The 18,747-nt window shown below is 39.4% G+C and overlaps 1 protein-coding gene across 1 annotated transcript in view; it reads left to right on the plus strand.

The window, feature by feature from the left end:
* Positions 1–18,131, plus strand: part of nsmfa (NMDA receptor synaptonuclear signaling and neuronal migration factor a) — a 36,535-nt gene extending 18,404 nt beyond the window's left edge. The window contains exons 5-15 of the mRNA XM_063011364.1: positions 448–453; positions 4,429–4,481; positions 4,993–5,082; positions 9,997–10,124; positions 11,225–11,308; positions 12,335–12,368; positions 13,423–13,493; positions 13,858–13,937; positions 14,411–14,513; positions 16,840–16,915; positions 17,614–18,131. Of these exons, the coding sequence (XP_062867434.1) occupies positions 448–453; positions 4,429–4,481; positions 4,993–5,082; positions 9,997–10,124; positions 11,225–11,308; positions 12,335–12,368; positions 13,423–13,493; positions 13,858–13,937; positions 14,411–14,513; positions 16,840–16,915; positions 17,614–17,711 (823 nt within the window). The 3' untranslated portion in view covers positions 17,712–18,131. The remainder of the gene's footprint in view (positions 1–447; positions 454–4,428; positions 4,482–4,992; positions 5,083–9,996; positions 10,125–11,224; positions 11,309–12,334; positions 12,369–13,422; positions 13,494–13,857; positions 13,938–14,410; positions 14,514–16,839; positions 16,916–17,613) is intronic.
* The last annotated feature ends 616 nt before the right edge of the window (positions 18,132–18,747 follow it).

The raw sequence follows: 18,747 nt of genomic DNA on the forward strand, positions 1-18,747 counted from the left end.
TGATTACACACACATAATCACCTATCTGAGCAAAAGTATTCACATCTTCCCCCCACACACATACACACATACCCACACTCATATTTTCTTCAGGAAACACACCTCTAGTTCAGGATTTTAAGTATTAAATATTATAAATATTAACCAGCGCACTTACGAGCTGAAACGAGCGGCGACCCCAGGACAGATGGCCAAACACACTCGGCTCTCTGTGACATTCACACGCTCATGCCACCGTGACTCAGAGATTTTACACGTACATGCACAAACACCCCCCACACACACACAAACACCCCCTCTCACACACACACACACACAAAAAAACACACACACACAAACACACAAACACATCACACACACATACTTCATCATTTCAAATTACAGTAAGAAACTGCCTGACTAACTCACTTTTCTCTTCTCATTCTGCCCTCATGTGCTGTTCTGCAGGATATCGTGAGTAAAATCTCATTTTTTTACTCCACAATTAAATTCTACCTTCATATATCCATCCAACATCCTGTTAATACCTCAATAATCCATCTCAGACCCACACCACCCTCCTTTCACCTTCCTACACCTGCCTAACAGTTAGGGTGGAACGGTGGCTCGGTGGGTAGCACTGTCGCTTCACAGCAAGAAGGTCCTGGGTTTGATTCCCAAGTGGACTTTCCAAGATGGGTTTCATCCGGGAGCTCCGGTTTCCTTCCACAGTCCAAAGACGTGCAAGTGAGATGAACTGGAGATACAAAATTGTCCATGACTGATGAATCTTGTGTAACCAGTAATTACCAAAATAAATAAAATAAATAATAAATAATAATAATAATAATAATAATGGTAAATAATAATAATAATGGTAAATAATAATAATAATAATAATAATAATAATAAATAACAGTATAACAGTAATAATAATAATAATAATAATAATAATAAATAACAATAATAATAATAATAATAATAATAAATAACAATAATAATAATAATAATAATAATGGTAAATTATAATAAATAACAATAATAAATAAATAAATAAAATAAATCTTCCAACACCTGCCTAACAGTTACCAAAGTAAAGTAAATAAAAGGGAAGTTACAACTGCTGGGGTGGCACGGTGACTCAGTGGGTAGCACTGTTACACAAGAAGGGCCTGGGTCTGATCTGCACAGGTTCCTTTCTGTGTGGAGTTTGCATGTTATCCCTGTGTCCTTGTGGGTTTTCTTGTGGGTGCTCCGGTTTCCTCCCTCAAGTCCAAATACATGCAGTCAGGCTAATTGGAGACACCAAATTGCCTTAAGTGTGAGTAAATGTGTGCCCTGTGATGGACTGGCAACCTTTCTTGGGTGTTTCCTGCCTTTCGCCCAATGAATCAGACCCACTGAGACGCTGACCGAATAAACCTGTGAATCAGACAATGAATGAATGAATAAATGATTTTATTCGCCTTGTAGCAATGGTTGGGACTGAAACATGTCTGTATTTATTTATTAGGATGGGTGTCCACATACTTTTGACTATATAGTGTATGATGCATTTTCTAAAAAAACTATTATCTTTGTAATTACATAAACAAGATGATCTAAACTATTACAATAAAAGTAAACCAGTCCATAAAAACAGACAGATCAAGCATAACCCACAGGATTGGATTTGCCGTGTGACTTTTAAACAGCCACGCGCTGTACGAATAAATATCATGAAAAGCAATCTCTGTAGACGTAATAGAACGAATGAACAAATTCTCATTTCTGCGCCGACAGCCACAGGTGATTTGCGCCGAGAGAGTGGAATATCACACAGCTAAGAGAGTGGAATATCACACAGATATAATTTATTCAGAGGGAAGAGCAAAGAAAGAAAAGTGAAAATGAGAAGTGACAAAAAGGCAGATAGACGGGCGTGATGGAAGGAAGTACATGAAACCATGGTGTGTTTGCCAAGGTCTGGAAAAAGAACCCAAACTGACACCCAACACTGTGAGGAAATTTGTCCGGATGGTAAGATGTATAAAAAAACACAGGTCATGGGTAAAATGGGCATGATGGAAGCAGGGCTGGAGTAAATGGTTGGACAACTGGTTTAAACCCCTTGCTCCTTCACAGTAATGTGTACAATGTGTAGTTTGACTGGCTGCTATGGTTTCTGATCAAGCAGCCACTTTCTCTTCTGTTATAAACAGCAACTGTATTCATTTAACCCACCAAAATATATAACCATTTAATTAACATCATTTTATGTTCATTTTCATGTGATTTTTAGGTAATATGAATTATTAATATTTCACAGCAATTTTCCATCCTTTTAAAAGTTAAAAGTCAGCGTCTGAAATAAAACACGTTAGCACACCAGAGCTGACATCTTGAAGTCGTCGGTTCGAATCTCAGCTCTGCTACCGGCAGGCTGGGCGCCTACATTAAGAACGATTGATTTGTTGTTCAGGGAGGGTGCAGTAAGGGATTCCTCATAACTGCAATTACGACCTCTGCTGGCTGATTGATTGAAAACGGGATCAGTGTGTGACTCTCCGTGCACAAAGCTGATCCACATATGAACTCGTCTCGTGCAGGGGAAAATATGCAGTCAGCTACTGCACACATTTCTGAGGGGGCGTGTGTTAGTCACGGCTCTCCTCGGTCAGGAGTGGAGGTCAACATCAGTAGAGAGGAAACGTAATTCAGTTGGGTAATTGGTTACGACTAGATTGGGCGGAAAATAAAATAGTATGGAACGGGCATGTTAGTGCCCGTGGTGTGATTTTTTTTAGCATTGTGAAGCATATAAGTCTAATGAGCTAGTACACCACCGCTCGAGAACAAAACGAGTTCAAATCTCAGCAGCACCACTGAGTTACAAGTGCAATGAGATGTTGTTTAAAGCAAGTCTGTAGAAATTAAATTAAATAAAGTAAATTATATAAAAGGTCAAACAAACTACTCTTGAGCACTATAAATAATACATTTTTAAAATGTATTTATTAAATTTTTTTTATTTATTTGATTTTTTTTAATTTATTTATTTAAATAAATTTTTTTAAATAATTAATTCTTTTTAATTTTTTAATACATTTTTTAATAAATTTAAAAATACAAATAAAGTGTCCATTAGAATAGTAAGTGTATATACACGTTTAAATAGTGCTTAAATTTTTATATCTTGAAAAGTCAATTTGAAAAGAAAATACACATTTGGTAGAAATCAGATCAGATGAAATCAGAGAGAAATGAAGTGGTAGAAAAGCCAGTGACTCATCGTTCGTTGGTGGTGGGTGAGATGGAAGCTTCTCCTCCGTCCCTTCGTTTTCTCTCACTCGGTCCTTTCATCTCCTAATTAGCCGGTCTGTGATGTTCGAGGGAAGATGCAGCAAAAGGGACAAAAAGATAAATAGATCATCATGTTCTCACACTCTCTGTCCTCCTAAAGTTCATCTTAGGCACTTCCACTCATCACGTCACCACAGCTTCCTCTCTCCATCTTATTACCCTATTACAAGACTTAAATACCCTGGATCCTGGATATTGTGATAATCAATAGCACATTTTCTGCCAAATCCCCCTCAGACGCAGCCAATGGTCTGAAGCAGTGGATTGCTGTAATAGATCGGTACACCAATCTCGCTCCGCAATCTATTTATTTCAGTATACAGTGGTACCTTGAAACTCAACGTCAACTGAGTTGAGTTTTGAGGTATTTTTTCCCATAAGGATGTATGGAAAACCTGTTAATGTGTTCCATGGTCACGTGGAACTGCATATATTTTAGGCTAATGTCAAACAATAAGGTTGTTTTTGACATTAATAGTCTGAAAATAACATAAATATAATATAAAAACACTGAAATACAGTAAACCTGCACCTTACCTTTACTTTTTATTGTTTCCTTATGCTTCCTATGCTTCTTTATGGTGGAGATGCTTGATCTTGGAATACCATATTCCTTAGCGAGTTCAAAACTCGCCGTTGCCGTCGATCGACTGGGTGCCATCTAGCGGGCACTAATTGGCTACTGTGTCTGCTATGGCGGGATAATCAGACTATGTGGGTGGGGTCTTCTAACAATGTGCAAGAACCCTGATTAGCAGATAGAGGCACCTGTGCAGAGTGCATGGCTAAAAAGGAGGGGTCCGCTAAGGGCTGCATGCGGGTTGGAGGAGGCGTGAGCAGGAAATATACCTTCCTCGAATGCAATCAGGGATCCCCCAGCAGCGGAAGACAAATTGACTACACTAAATCAGGTGAAGAATGGGAGAAAATGCATGCGGTTAAGGCACCCACACTTCTGGTGGGGTATTCACAGATGGAATTAAATTTGGGGGGATTTCTGGAGGAAATGCAGCCAAAAAAGAAGCAGTCATACTGATAACACCAGATAATCTGACTTTTTCCTCCCTCTATCCTGTCTGTGTCTGTTTTCCATTCATGTTTGTACAGAAATTTCCGGAAGCACCTCAGGATGGTGGGCAGCAGAAGAATGAAAGCTCAGAGTGAGTCCGAGCATGTGTGTATATAAGTGTGTGTGTGTGTGTGTGTGTGTGTGTGTGTGTGTGTGTGTTAAAGAGAGCATATGGGAATTTATTACCTACCGCATGGCGTCGTGTTTGCGTGGATGCATGTAGGAATGTGTTAACGGTTGGTGTGCATGTGTGGGTATGTGCACTGGGATGCGAGGGTGCAGAGGTGCTTCGTGTAGGGGGGATTCCAGGTGGTCGTTTTTGCTGGGTGATCATTAAGATAATGAATAACCACCAGTGATGCTGCTGATGCTGATGCTGTCAGGAGAATGAATAAAGGCTCGACTGTTATCTGTGTATTGTATGGGGGGTGTATGGTGGGGGGGGGGGGGTGTTTGGCAGGTGATGAAGCATGCTCCTGGTGGTCCAGGCATCACGTAGTGCGTGACAGATGTTAAGCTGACACAGTGGAGTGGGAAATGCGTGTTGGAGAGACAGTGAGTGAGTGGGTTTGTGTGTGTGATCATCTCTTCACCTCCGTTAGCCTTTGCAGAGCGCAGGGCGAAGAGCTTCAACCGCTCCTGGAGCGACCCGACCCCCGTCAAGCAAGACTCGCTGCCCGACTCAAAAGACAGTGAGTCAACCTGTTAACCCACCCCCTGCACACTGTCCCATTTACAGTGCTGTGAAAAAGTAATTGATCTCTTTCTTATTGCTTCGGTTATTGGATATTTGTCATAATGCAAAATACTACAGGAGGGGAACGGGACAAAATAAAAAAAGGACAAATGTATAAATTAATGAAGATTCATCATTTTTAATCAATCCGCCGTAAGCAGATGGATTGGTAACGGGTTAGGGATCAGGGTTATAAGGACTGGGTATAAAAGGAGAATCCACTAAAGGCTTTGCAAGCAGTTATGGGCTGTAAGAACTCTTTCACCATCTACCGAACATAATATTGTGAAAAGATTTTGTGACTACAGAGTAATACTAGTCTGTATAGGGCAGGATGTTAACCACTGTTAAACATGTGTTCTTCGAGCTCTCGAAGCTCTATAAATAATACCTGCTATGTACTGGTCCTCTGGGGGTCCTGACCATTGAAGAACAGAATGAAACCAGGCTAAAAAAGTATGTAGAGAAATAGATAGTAATTGTAGAACTACAAGGTGCTCCCATATGGTAAGTGGAGCTGATAAAATGGACAGTGAGTGTAGAAACAAGGAGGTGGTTTAAATGTTATGGCTGATCAGTGTACTGTATATACATTTAAGTATATAAGTATATGTGTAATATAAGTACACATGCTTTAAGGTGTATATTGTAAAACCATTTTCACTTAACGCAGCCCGCCGCTGCAATAAGAAATGCAACCTGAATCTTTGTTACACAGAAAGAAAGTAAATCAATTCTGTGCAGTCAGGTTCTCTGGGCCCGGGGTCATCTCAGATGGACCGAAACATATGTTTTGGCATGTTTTGGCGGGAAAACAGTGCCAAAGCTGCATTAGACCATCCAGATTGTTATCAGTGAAAGATACAAAAGCCAACATTTGTCATTGTGCATAGGTTGACTTCATGGAATTGTGTTTCTGTAGAAACTTCAAGATAACCACTTGACTTTAATGATCAGGCAATATTAGTATGAATATTTTATAGAGCTAGTTGATTGAGTAAACAAGGGGGTTATATAGGTGTTGGGTAAAGCGAATGTTTCTAAAATGTGTTTCTCTTTGTGTAGTCATCATTCATTTTTTTAATTTTTCAATTAATGATCTTTTACTAAATAAAGCATTTATTTTAACACATATGCAATAACAAAGCCTATCAGTAAGGCAGCAATTAATTCTTCACAGCATTGTACAGTACACACACACACGTACATGCTTTAATAGCCATTAGCAAAGGAACACTGTGTCCTGTTACAATATGTGTCTTCACACTAGTCGTGGTCGAGAACGGTTCAGCAGCTGTCTAACACACATGAAGCGTTTTTCCACCTCTGCTCTATTTTTCCATCCTGCTCAAGTGCTTCTGTCACCTGTTTTCTGTGATAGGTGGGTCATTATCCAAACAGAGTGACAGAAAATGTCCCAGCTGTTGAGTGTGTTTAAAAAATGCTATGATTGGAAGTTATGATTAGAGTCAGAATCATTTATTCGGTTAGAACAGGCGCTTTATTTATATATTGCTTTAAAATGATACACGATATGGCCAAATTATACACATATTGAAAGGCAAATAAAGGCATTTTTTATATAATTGACCTATTGTCAATGACCTCGGTTAAAACACCTACATTTAATAATTAGCTCCATACTTTTGGCCACATAGTGTATTTTAATATACAGTGGACCCTTGACTTATGAATTTAATTGGTTTCGGAGGGCTGTCCCCTCTTTTTTCCCCCAATTTTTACTCCCCAGTCTAGTCGTGTCCAATTACCTTGAATGCGTCCTCTATACTGATTCGACCCTTTACCGCTGACTGAGGACGCCTCTCAACTGACATACGCCCCTCGTAGTCAGTACAGACCGCATTTTTCACCTGCACGAGTCGAGTTCATATACTTGACAGGCACTGTGTATGAAGGGCCACATCCCCATCAGCATTGTTCCTCAGCCCTGTGCAGGTGCCATCAGTCAGCCAGCAGGGGTGGCAGTCGCACCAGATATGAGGACCTATGATCCGACTTTCTTACCCCTAAGAACAACAGCCAATCGTTGTTCATACTGCCGCCCAGCCTAGTCGGAGAGGCAGAGCTGAGGTTTGATACGATGTTCGAAACCCCAACTCTGGTGAGCTAGCGTACTTTACCGCTGCACCACCTGAGCAGCTATTTGCCCTTAAATCTTGAATTATTAGTATTATTATTATTATTTCCTTCTTTATTTCAATAGTGTTGTATTTTGTAGGTGTAATTTCACAAGAGAATAACTTCCTTCTTCTCTCTTACTCACTGTCCCCTCTGCCTAATACACAGCTACTGGCAGTAGTAATTATACAACAACAAAAAACGCTTTCTCTGCACCTTCTCTGGGGACAGAGATTACAAAATATAAAGAAAACCCCAGAAAAACACAGTCCGCTGTCCGAATGTTCGCTCACTGTATATATACAGAGAGAGAGAGAAACGGTCGGAGTTAACTTGTTCGTGACGTCACGTGTTTCGCGAATTTCGGTTCGTAATCCGAAATTTGTTCGTACGTTAAGTTGAAAAAGATCGTTCGTAACCCAAAATGTTCGTACGGTAAACCGTTCATAACTCAAGGGTCTACTGTATTATGTTTGTATTAAAACATTTTCTAATCTAATCATTCCCCTCATCATTCCCAAAATTCCAATTCCCCTAATACAGCTCTCTTGCTACTTGGACTACCCTTGGAAACTGGACATTTTTTAACCTGCCAGTGGTGGAGTCTCGAAGAGAACTGAACCACATATGAAGAAACATGCTATAAACTCCAACTGTGCCTGTTTGGGCTCCCGATTAAGTAGATAGCTCTCTATCTCTCTATGGGTTGGTAGATACTGTAGATTTTTCTGTAAACCCTATACAGTCTACTTAATTGGACATGCACTTAGAGTTCCAGAATTGTCTACAGCACTCATGAACCGGGTCTGCATATGTGACTCTTTTTGGCTTGTTGGTCTCCTCCATTTGATCTTCCCAGCTCCAGCATATCCACCTGCCTAGATGATTCAGACATCAAGATAACATCAGGCATAAGTGTGGTCAATGAGATACCATCTGAAACCTTGAACTGAAACTTGAACTTGCCAGTTCTAGCAAACCAGTAGCTGACCATCGACAATGATCAATAATATCAAAACAAGAATCTGTCTGATTAGCTGAACATAAACACAGTTATAGTTTTAAGAGGTTTTTTTAAAGTTCTGACTTTAACCCAGTAGAGATGATCTGGAACATGAAACTAGAACATTAAATGTTCATGTCTGAAATCTACAGTGTGTGAAAGATGTCTGGGCTGAAACTTCCTCACTGTAATGCGAAAGACTCGATTAGAAAATTTAGTTGCAGCTAAACAACAACAAAAAAAAGTTGCTGGTAAACATGGTGCGACCAGATATTATTTAATACAACTGAATGACGTTTTACCAAACGTGTTGCATTTTCACTCAGAAAGAATGGCAATTACCTTTTTACACCACTGTACATACAGCGTACATGACAAGTCTACAACTCATAGCCCCCATATCAATGCACTTGTTCCACACACACACTACACACAGTCCTGTCTCCTTTGCTGCTGACTTTGACCCTTGTCTGTTCGTCTTCTTCTGAGTGGGGGTCTGTCTGCAAATCTGTGTTCCTCACTCCCTCTCACTGTGAGTATTTGTCCCAGCTGGAGTGTTTGGGGGTTTGGAGTGTGTGTGAGTGTGTTCTGTAGATTTCTGTGTCAGCATGTGACATCCTATATGTGTAGTTCGTTTTTCGTTTTGTCTCTCCCGCCTACACTGTTTGGGGGGATCTGTGGGAAGAGGGAGCTGTCTGATTGTCTCATTATCTGGTTGTTACTTTCTCTGTCATGCTTTCTTTCCTCCTGCCAGGTTTTTCAAGCTTTCAAAATAACTGTCTAGACTCGGTTCTCACACTGAACAGTCAAAGCTTTATATATTCCTGTACGGGACATCATGTCGCCAGAAGCGCTCTAAATGTACATCCTTCCTAATTATTGAGTTCAGGTATTTCGGCCACACCCATTCCTTACAGGTACATTAAATTCATAATATAAGCGCTCATGTGGCGTGGGGTAAAACACGCTAGCACACCAGATTCGAAACTCGCCGGTTCGAAACTCAGCTCTGCCATCCGGCAGCCTGGGCGCCTACACGAACAACGATTGGCGAACGATTGTTCATACAGGGTGGGAGCCAGACAGGACCTCATAACTAATGCAATTAGTTATTGTAGAGTGACTTCAGGGACCTTTAGAATGGTTAAGCTCCACGCTGCTGATTTTGCTGACTGTTGGCAGAGGCACCCGTGTTCCAGAAGCTTCTAATTCATTCCAATAAATTTTTGGCTGGTTTTTAAATTACAGCTAAGCAAACAAATTTGTTTTCAGTATGAAGTGACTATTTGTGTTTTCTTTCTAATTTTAGTAAAGAGACCACTGTTCCATGTACTTTGTATTTATTCATATGTGTCTGTGCAGGAATTTTGGGACCTGATCCACTTTTTAAAGTCCATACACGGCGTACTGGACTTTTCAGTTGTGCTGCTTGCATTCAAACTAGCTCTATTTATATGGTCACAGAGAATTCTCCAGTTAATCATATTTGCAAAGCTGCTCTAATCATTCAGTCGAAGAAAAAGAACATTTGCCGTAATCATCCAAATCCTAAGACTGACACGGAACACACGCCCATTACAGGTGTATGTAAACTTTTGACTTGAACCGCAGCTCCTGTTTTTCTGTGCTTCTGTCTGCTGGCTGTTTATTTTTATTTTTATTGCTGTCCGGCTGCTGACTGACCCACGCCTGGGACGTTGTGCTGTGCCATGTTGTGTCGCTCTACAGGTGGAGATCTTCCGGGGTCTCCCGGCGTGCCGGACGAGGCAGGGAGCGATGACACGGGCTGGGATGAAGAAAAGGAAATGGAGAGGTTAGCTTGCGAAGGAGACGATTTCATCCCTCCTAAAGTCATGGTGAGGTTTGCTGGCATCTTTTTCAATTGTAGTCTGTATTGAAATTCATGTAGTACGCTAGTCCAGTGGTCCCCAACCACTGGCCGCAGACCAGTTCTGGTCCGTGGGTCATTTATTAGCGAGCCGCACAGAAAGAATGAATAATTAGAAATCGCTGCAAGAGCAATTAAATTTCCAATACTCTTCGGGTGTTAGTGTCTCTAATCACCACTAGGTGGGAGCTGCATCTCATTGCAGCGAAAAAAGCTCAGGGTTTCCACCAAATCTTCATTCTATGGTTCTTCTATTTTAAATCCTTCCCCCTGCAGTCCGTGAAATTATATCTTATATGAAACCGGTTCATGGTACAAAAAAGGCTGGTAAGTGCTGTGCTAGTCCACATGTGTTATGAGATTTATAATAAAGCAGAACTGATTCTGAAGTCTGAGCGTGTCCCAGTGAGTGTGGTCTTTATAGCTCAATTATTACCATTAATTAGTAAAAAGCACAAACATTAAGGACATTATCAAATTTAACTTTCAGACCACAAACTAAAGTTTTTTTATTTTAAAACCAAATTTTTATTAAATAATTTTTGCCAGGGACGGCAAGGTGGCTCGATGGGTAGCACTGTCGCTTCACAGCAAGAAGGTCCTGGGTTCGATCCCCAGGTGGGGCGGTCTAGGTCCTAAAACCTAGGTTTTAGGTTTGCATGTTCTCCCCGTGTCTGTGTGGGTTTCCTCCGGGAGCTCCGGTTTCCTCCCACAGTCCAGAAACATGCAGTTAGATTAATGTGTGTGTATGAGTGTGTGTGTGTCAGGGTGTTGCTGTGTGCCTTGCGCCCATTGAAAAGCTGTCGTTATTTATGTTATATGATTTAAGAGTTATGGATGTTAAGATGGCTTTATAATTAAATTAAAGGAATGAAAACAGGTCTTGGCTTGTAAAAAATGTATAAATAAATTTAAAATGATACAATAAAAAGTTATTTATTAGTTATTTTGGTTTTGTAGTGTTAAAATTGCACATTTGTATGCACATTTTAGACTCTAATCATGTCTTGGCTAAAATTTGAATTTTTTTTGTCAAGAATAATACATTTTTTTTTGTTATTCTTTCAGTTAATATCGTCAAAAGTCCCGAAGGCCGAATACGTCCCAAATATCATTAAAAGAGACGACCCTTCCATTATACCCATACTTTACGTAAGTTTACACTTTTAAATGCTTCAAAACAATATAACTTTAAAATAAGACTTGGATTTTTACTGGGGTTAGTGGGAGCGGTGACAGTGGGTGATAGCTGTTCATGTCCTATTCAGCAGTGGGTCCTAAAATTTTCACTGTCATACTGCAGTTTTAACTACTTATAATAGTAATAATAATAATCCTAATAAGAGGAAGAAGAAAAAGAAGAAGAAAAGGTCATTGGAGAGTCACTGGCTCAAGCTCCACCACTGTTAGTCTGCTCCTGCTGGGCCCTTGAGCAAGTCCCTTAATCCTCAATTGCTTGGACTGTAATTGGTCACAAATGTAAATCACTCTGGATAAAACCAAGTGACAAACGCAAATGTAAATAAATACTTTGTAAATCCACTGTATCTGTTTTATTGTATTTAATATTTCAAATATATTCTATTAAATTCCAGTTTAGGTCACTCAAATGTATTCATGCGAATGTTTTTTTAATTTAACATTTAATTGCTTTTGCAAACCATTTCTTAATAATCTGATATAGCAACATGAGGCGTCTATCCTGCTCACTTCATGTGGCAGCTGTTGTTATTTTTTTTCTAATTTTCGGACGTGTTTCCTGCAGACTGTTCAAATTCTGTTGATGGCTGAATTTGATCTCTTAGAAAGGTAATAATTTCATGTTCAGGTTGTGTCATTTTACTTTTTGCCAGCAAGCAGGTTCTAAATTTGATTTATGCCCATTTGATTCATACCCATGATTAGGCATTACAGTAAAAGATTTCACTTGGAACGGGTTGTAAAAGTCGCTATTCACTTCATTAAGCCTAATTATGGATAAGAATGAAACATTTTAGATGATTTTTCTGTTTAAAAGTGATTTTATTTCATCTGGATTAAAGACAGACTTGCTGGGCACTTTGGGAACCACTGCTAAATAGAACAACTTTCCAACCAATATACAAAATACACAAATAATTACAACTGCACAACTGCTGTATACATTTTAATTATTTACATTCATGTCTTTACATCTAGGATCATGAGCATGCTACATTCGATGATATTTTAGGTAGGTAGTTCGTGACTGTGTGTGGTTTGAATGTGTCTGTATCTGCTGTGTCTGTGGACTTGTTTGACTGCTGTGATGCTGTTCTTTATGGCTGCTTGCATCATGTGGGATTGCATTGTGTTTATCTGTGCTGGCTTGCATGATGATGCAGTGCAACAAAGATGAAGCTGATTTAAGCTGTATCTTTGATTGTTTTGAAGAGTTGTGGTGGAATATTTTAATATAAGAATGTTTAAAGGAATAGGTTGGTTCAAACATTTACAGAATTTTGGACCAGACGGACACCTACGCTGGGTTGAAAGTTTGGTTTGGTGGGTGGCAAAGTAATTTCATGTAATTGGTGGTACCATGGCAATGTGTATATAGTTGGGTTTTAAATATTTGACAAATGCGTCAATAACCATGTAACTATGTTATTAAACTTTAATAAATAAACAGCTACTTTTTAACAAGACAACTAACAAATGCATTTAAGGTCTGATAATCTTGTAAATCTGATACTCTCAATTTATCATTGGGCCCTAAACAAAAATATCAACAAATAAAATAGTTCATCAGTAAGGCTATATTGACTAAATATGGTGCTATCAAAGCTCTATCTTAGTACATGCATTTGAAAATGTTTACGCTGTTTCAGAATAAGGGAAAGACTTTTTTAACAAGGCAGGCGTGCAGTCCATTGATCTGTGGCTGTTGTGATGCTTTGTGGTGTAAAATGCAAAAACTCCCTCTGCAGCAGTAACAACATCTTACATGTTACCCGGTCTTTACCTGACAAACTCTTTCCTTTAGCTGCAGTTTTGTGTTTTGCTGAACTTTTTTTTTTTTTTTTGTAATTCATCAGGTTTTTTTTGTTGTTGTAATTTTCATTTGCGTGTGAGAGAAGTGCAAGAAAAACCAACACGTCTTTGTTGCTTGAGTACAAAATTCTGTAAATTAGATTTTTCATCAAAACTATTCCTTTAATTTACAACCAAATGATCAAAAATGACTTGAACTTTCTGCAGGACATGCAACGTCCTCATTGTTGTGTTCTGTCGCCTGTGTGTTGTAGAGGAAATCGAAAAAAGACTGACCTCCTACAGAAGAGGCTGCAAGATCTGGCGAATGCTCATCTTCTGTCAGGTGAATTTAACCACTTAATAATCCACACATGCAGGATAGAAAGAGCGGTGATGTTCACCTGAATTAACCTACAGGTTATATAGACCTGTAAAAGCTGTATTTATAAGCCCACCTTCCAATCGCCTCTGTTTTTTGCACGTCACACTGAATGACCCATTTTCTTAGTAGTCACAGATCTTTAAATTGGCTTTATAACCTTTTCAGACTAATACATTGTTTTAGCTCTTCTGGAATTTTCTCAGATCGTAAAGACTCAGTTTCTTAGACAGTTGTTGAGTTAAGCTAGCTACAATAACTTTTTTACAATATTTTCTAAGTCTGTATTTAAGTTCTAAGAGCAGAATTTTCTGACTTGCTTTATCAGGGAGGACCCGGGCATTTATACTTGCTGAAAAATAAAGTTGCCACTTTTGCCAAGGTGGAGAAAGAAGAGGACATGAGCCAGTGAGTAAAATCAATACTTTCACTTCCCATTATTTGTTACAGCTTTTTTTTTCGATAAATGATTGTCACAATGGAGCACTGGGGTAGCACTGGTATCAGCTGACTATGTCTGGGAAGGATGGATTGGCCCCCTGTCCAGAGTATACCTGCATTGCTCCCTGTGTTTCCCATGGAACCAGACCTGTAGCCGCCCTGACCAGGATAAAGCAGTTGATGAAAATGAAATGAAATGATTGTCACAACCTGAATTGGTGCCCTGTTCAGGATATGTCTGTCTTGCACCCAGTGTTTCCCGACCCTGACCTTGATAAAGTGGTTGATGTAAATGAATTAAAATAATTGTCACAATGTGGGATGTCGTTTTTTAAGAATCAAATGTTCTAGTCTCTAGTTTTCCTTATTAAAAACAGTGGCTGTAATTGCTCTGCTCACTTTGTGTGTGTGTGTGTGTGTGTGTGTGTTTGTGTGTGTAGGTTCTGGAAAAGACTAAGCCGATTTATGAGTAAGGTGAACCCAGAACCGAACTTAATCCACATCATGGGCTGTTACGTGCTGGGAAATCCTAATGGAGAAAAGGTGGGTCTGATCCTGCTGCTTTAATGAATTGAGTTGATGAATTGGACCCATTTGGTTTTTTGTCATGGCTGCTTTTTTGTTTCTTGGTATGCTATATATAAACATTATAGTTTTTTTTGTTTTTTTTTACTTTTAAGTAGCATACATTACCCTGGACGTATTTAAAGTTACTTCACAATACTGTAATTGACGCCTCCTCAGGATCAGTTTGATTCCTTGTGCAGTCGTTTTTCTGGGACCTGCTAGCAATAAGCAGATATGTTCATCTCTCGTTTCAGCGTCATCGGCTCTCTGTCTTTTCTGTCTCCTTTTTGTTTCTGATTTGTCTGACTGTGTCTGGCATGTCGGACACAATGTCCCTTGCTGATTGCATGATTAAAAATACAAACTGTCATTGGTCTGTCCACTTCGGCAAAAATGTTACAAAACAGTGATTGCTAAAGGCAACGAATTGGGCTGTTTCTATTGTAACACGGTAAAGCAAATTATGTAAAGGAAATTTCATGCTTTCAAGTTTAGGGAAGGCCCTTTCCTGTTACATCGTGACTGTGCCCCGTGCACAAAGCAAGCTCTATAAAAACATGAAGAAAAGCTCGGTTTAAAAAAACTCCGGTGGCTGCACAGATCCCTGACCTCGGTCCCACTGAACAGCATTGGAATGAACTGGAACATCAATTGAGGCCCAGCCTGAATGGGCACAAATTCCCACAGACATACTTAAAGTCTTGTGAAAGGCCTTCCTAGAAGAGTGAGTTTTGTTGTAGCTGAAAAGCTCACATAGATGTAACTGGGACGTCCAACAAGCTCGTGGTAGTGTGGTGGCCAAGTTCACCGGGCCAAGTTCACAGCTTCCTCAAGGTTCTTCACAGAAACTTATAATTTCAACTGAGAGTAAATTATGCATCATACTGAGGAATTTGGCAACTATCCCAAGGACATTTTAGCACTAGTCTGTGATGTGATGGATCTACAGAGACGCTAGTGGCAGTTGATGAAGTGACCATTAACTTTCGTGTGAGTGAGTGTGTGAGTATGTGATCATAAGAATCCATGAAGCTTTAGGATACAGGACAGATTATTTTTATTAGCACACAGTATACATTACTTTAAAAAGTTGTGTTACTCCAGAGTCCAAAGTCAGTGTACTTTACATCAATCTAATCAACACTTGTCATTGTGTATGGTGAGCTTAAGCTTGTATGCAGCTGCTGGACCACAAAATCCAATCCATGAAGCTTATAAAACAGGACAGATTATTTTTATTAGCACACAGGATACATTACTGTAAAAGGTTTTATTGCTCCAGAGTCCAAAGCCAGTGTATTTTACATCATTCTTTACATCATTTACATCATTCTAAACTTGTCCTTGATTTGGTGATCTTAAGCTTGTATGCAGCTGCTGGTTCATAAAAATCCAATCCATGAAGCTTTGTGAAACAGGACAGGTTATTAGCACACAGGATACATTACTCTAAAAGGTTTTACTGCTCCAGAGTGCAAAGTCAGTGTACTTTACATCACTTTAGTCAAAAGGAAAAGACCCTTCTTAAACTGGTGCCACACATTTTGAAGCTCACTATTCTTTGGAATGCCAATAGAATACCATACTGTGACACAGGATACATTACTTTAAAAGGGGTTATTGCTCCAGAGTCTAAAGTCAGTGTACTTTACACTATTCTAGTCAACACTTGTCATTGTGTGTTGTGATCTTAAGCTTGTATGCAGCTGCTGGACCATAAAATATCTAATCTATGAAGATTTATGAAACTGTTAGCTATGGCTGAACAGTTGTTGCTCCTAGATATTTCTATTTTGCAATAACAGTATTTATAGTTGAACATGGCAGCTGTAGCTTGGCAGAAATGTAACATTAATTATTCTAAAGGTAACACCCAATAACATGTCATCACGGGCAGCACAGAGATTTACATTATGACCTGTTCTACGTCCAGTGTTTGTTTATAGAAATGGCAAAGCTGTATACTTTATTGTTTGTACCTCGCAGCCATGGAGGGCACTAAAAAAGCAAAACCCAGTAAAATATTACTATTAAATGTTTAAATTGGGTCTCTGTTCCACATTCAGGTGAAAGTATGGTCATTTGTAATTTGGCGTTTTGTGTAGGTTCCTCCAGCTTGTCCCCATGCCAGTCATTTTACAGGAATGAAGACATTATTCGTGGCTGTAAAGGGCATGTCTTTATAGTGGGAGAATTATCCTCTCTTTTTTACATCTTATCTGGAGAGAGACACAAAGGGTAAGAAGGACCGGTCGAGAAGGAGGAGGATTAATTGGTGTACGTGCTTATCTTCTGTCCACAGCTGTTCCAGAAAATGAAGAACCTGATGAGGCCTTACTCAGTCACCTTTGAGTCACCGCTGGAACTGTCTGCACAGGGTATGAAACACAAGTCCACACTTTCTTCTCCCTGTTAACGTCTGTGTCTTTTTAAAAAAATGTTAAATACGAGTAAAACATAAAAAAAATGTTAGATACTGAATACATGGAATAATAATATAAAATAATATTTCTTATAATTATTAAATACTTATTTTTTACATTTACCTTTTGTATTTCCCCCACCTTTTATTTCAATGTTACTGCTTATACTGGCCGGGGAGGGCGGTAGACTAGCACCCGCCCCCTACAACCGAGTAAAGTCTTCGGCTGCTTTTTATACACCAGCCAGCAATGGATTACGATGGAATGCCAATACTTGTGCTGGTGCCTCAATATCAATAACTGGTGTCTCTTCTCCATTACACGAGACCAGTTGTGTCTGTTGAGTGCTCGGCCAGGTTGGCAGCACCTCTAAGACTCGAGAGCTGAAATTTTACACAGGCTAATGCACCCAGGTGGCGCTGTTGGGCTTCAGCGTTTCTCTTCACTTTCCTTATTTTCTTTCTGCCCCCCTATTTCTTTCTTCCTTACCAACTTGCTTTTAGTTTTTTCTCTTTCTAGAATCCTCTCTTTTCTGCATCCCATTCTGCTCAGCCTAAAATAACTGAAATGCTTACAATTCCTGACTTAGCAGCAGCTAATCTGTGGTCACAAATAACATGTTAAGCAAATACTGTCTTTTATTTTTGCTTCAGGGAAGGAAATGATTGAGATGTACTTTGATTTCCGCCTCTACCGGCTGTGGAAGACGCGGCAGCACTCCAAACTCTTGGACTATGAGGATCTGTTGTGACCCAGAGCTGGTAAAGACAACCTCCCACTGAGACCCCATCCCACCAGCTCTTATTAATGGGAACCAAACTGGACACCAAGCCACTGGTATCTGAGTCCATTCTGTATTTCCCTTCGATGGAGATTGTGTACCACTTAAGATGGAAAACAGCCCGGAAAGGAGATGTGCCAAGGATAACATTTCTTCTTAAAGTGAACAAAGTCTTGGAGTGGGAAAAATCAGTTTTTCTTGGCAGACTGTTCAGTGTTTTATATGTAACATTTCTGTTTTAGTAAAGCTCTGTTATGAGAAGTGGGCTTATAAACAGGATTGGGCAATTAAATACTACAAATATTAAGAATTTGTATTCGGTCCAAATGCATTTTTAAATCGCAGTATTTATAATAGTTATTTTATCATATAAAAAAAAAAAAATTAAAGAAATGACTTCTTATTTTTTTCTTTGAATCTTTTTATCCTGGTCAGGCTTGTAGCGAGTTTGCACACTTAAATGTATGCAAGGCAGGAATACAGCCAGCTTCTCACACTAGCACATTCACTCTCTCACATCTATAAACAGCAAGCAGCCATCCAGTCCATCTGCCATTGGAGTCCACAAAAGTCCAGATTCTTATACTTTTTTATACAAGGGGATGAAATCTGTGACTGTCCAACTTAATATGAGCAATTATGAATTGGTACAGTGAGTATTGGGAATGTGGCCTTCACTGTTTTCCTTATAGCGCTCCATGGAACTGAGCTGCTTCTAAATCCAACAAGGGGCTGGAAGGCTATGCAACAAAGACATTATAAACCGTCCTACAAACAAACTAATAATCTAATCCTGTATGGATACTTTTGTCCCAAATTTAATTTGATCAGTTAGACACACCATTATGCTAAGTGTTCACTTTGTGTTCTGCCCAACCCTGTTTATAAATAAAAAAGTATTAAGTCTGAAATCAGGCTGATTATTCTGGAAGTACGAGAGACATAAGACAACTAAAATAAGTAATATATGGATGTGAGTACATCTTATTAATATATTATGTAGCCA

This window comes from Trichomycterus rosablanca, chromosome 16 (genome assembly GCF_030014385.1).
Source record: "Trichomycterus rosablanca isolate fTriRos1 chromosome 16, fTriRos1.hap1, whole genome shotgun sequence".
Lineage (NCBI taxonomy): Eukaryota > Metazoa > Chordata > Actinopteri > Siluriformes > Trichomycteridae > Trichomycterus > Trichomycterus rosablanca.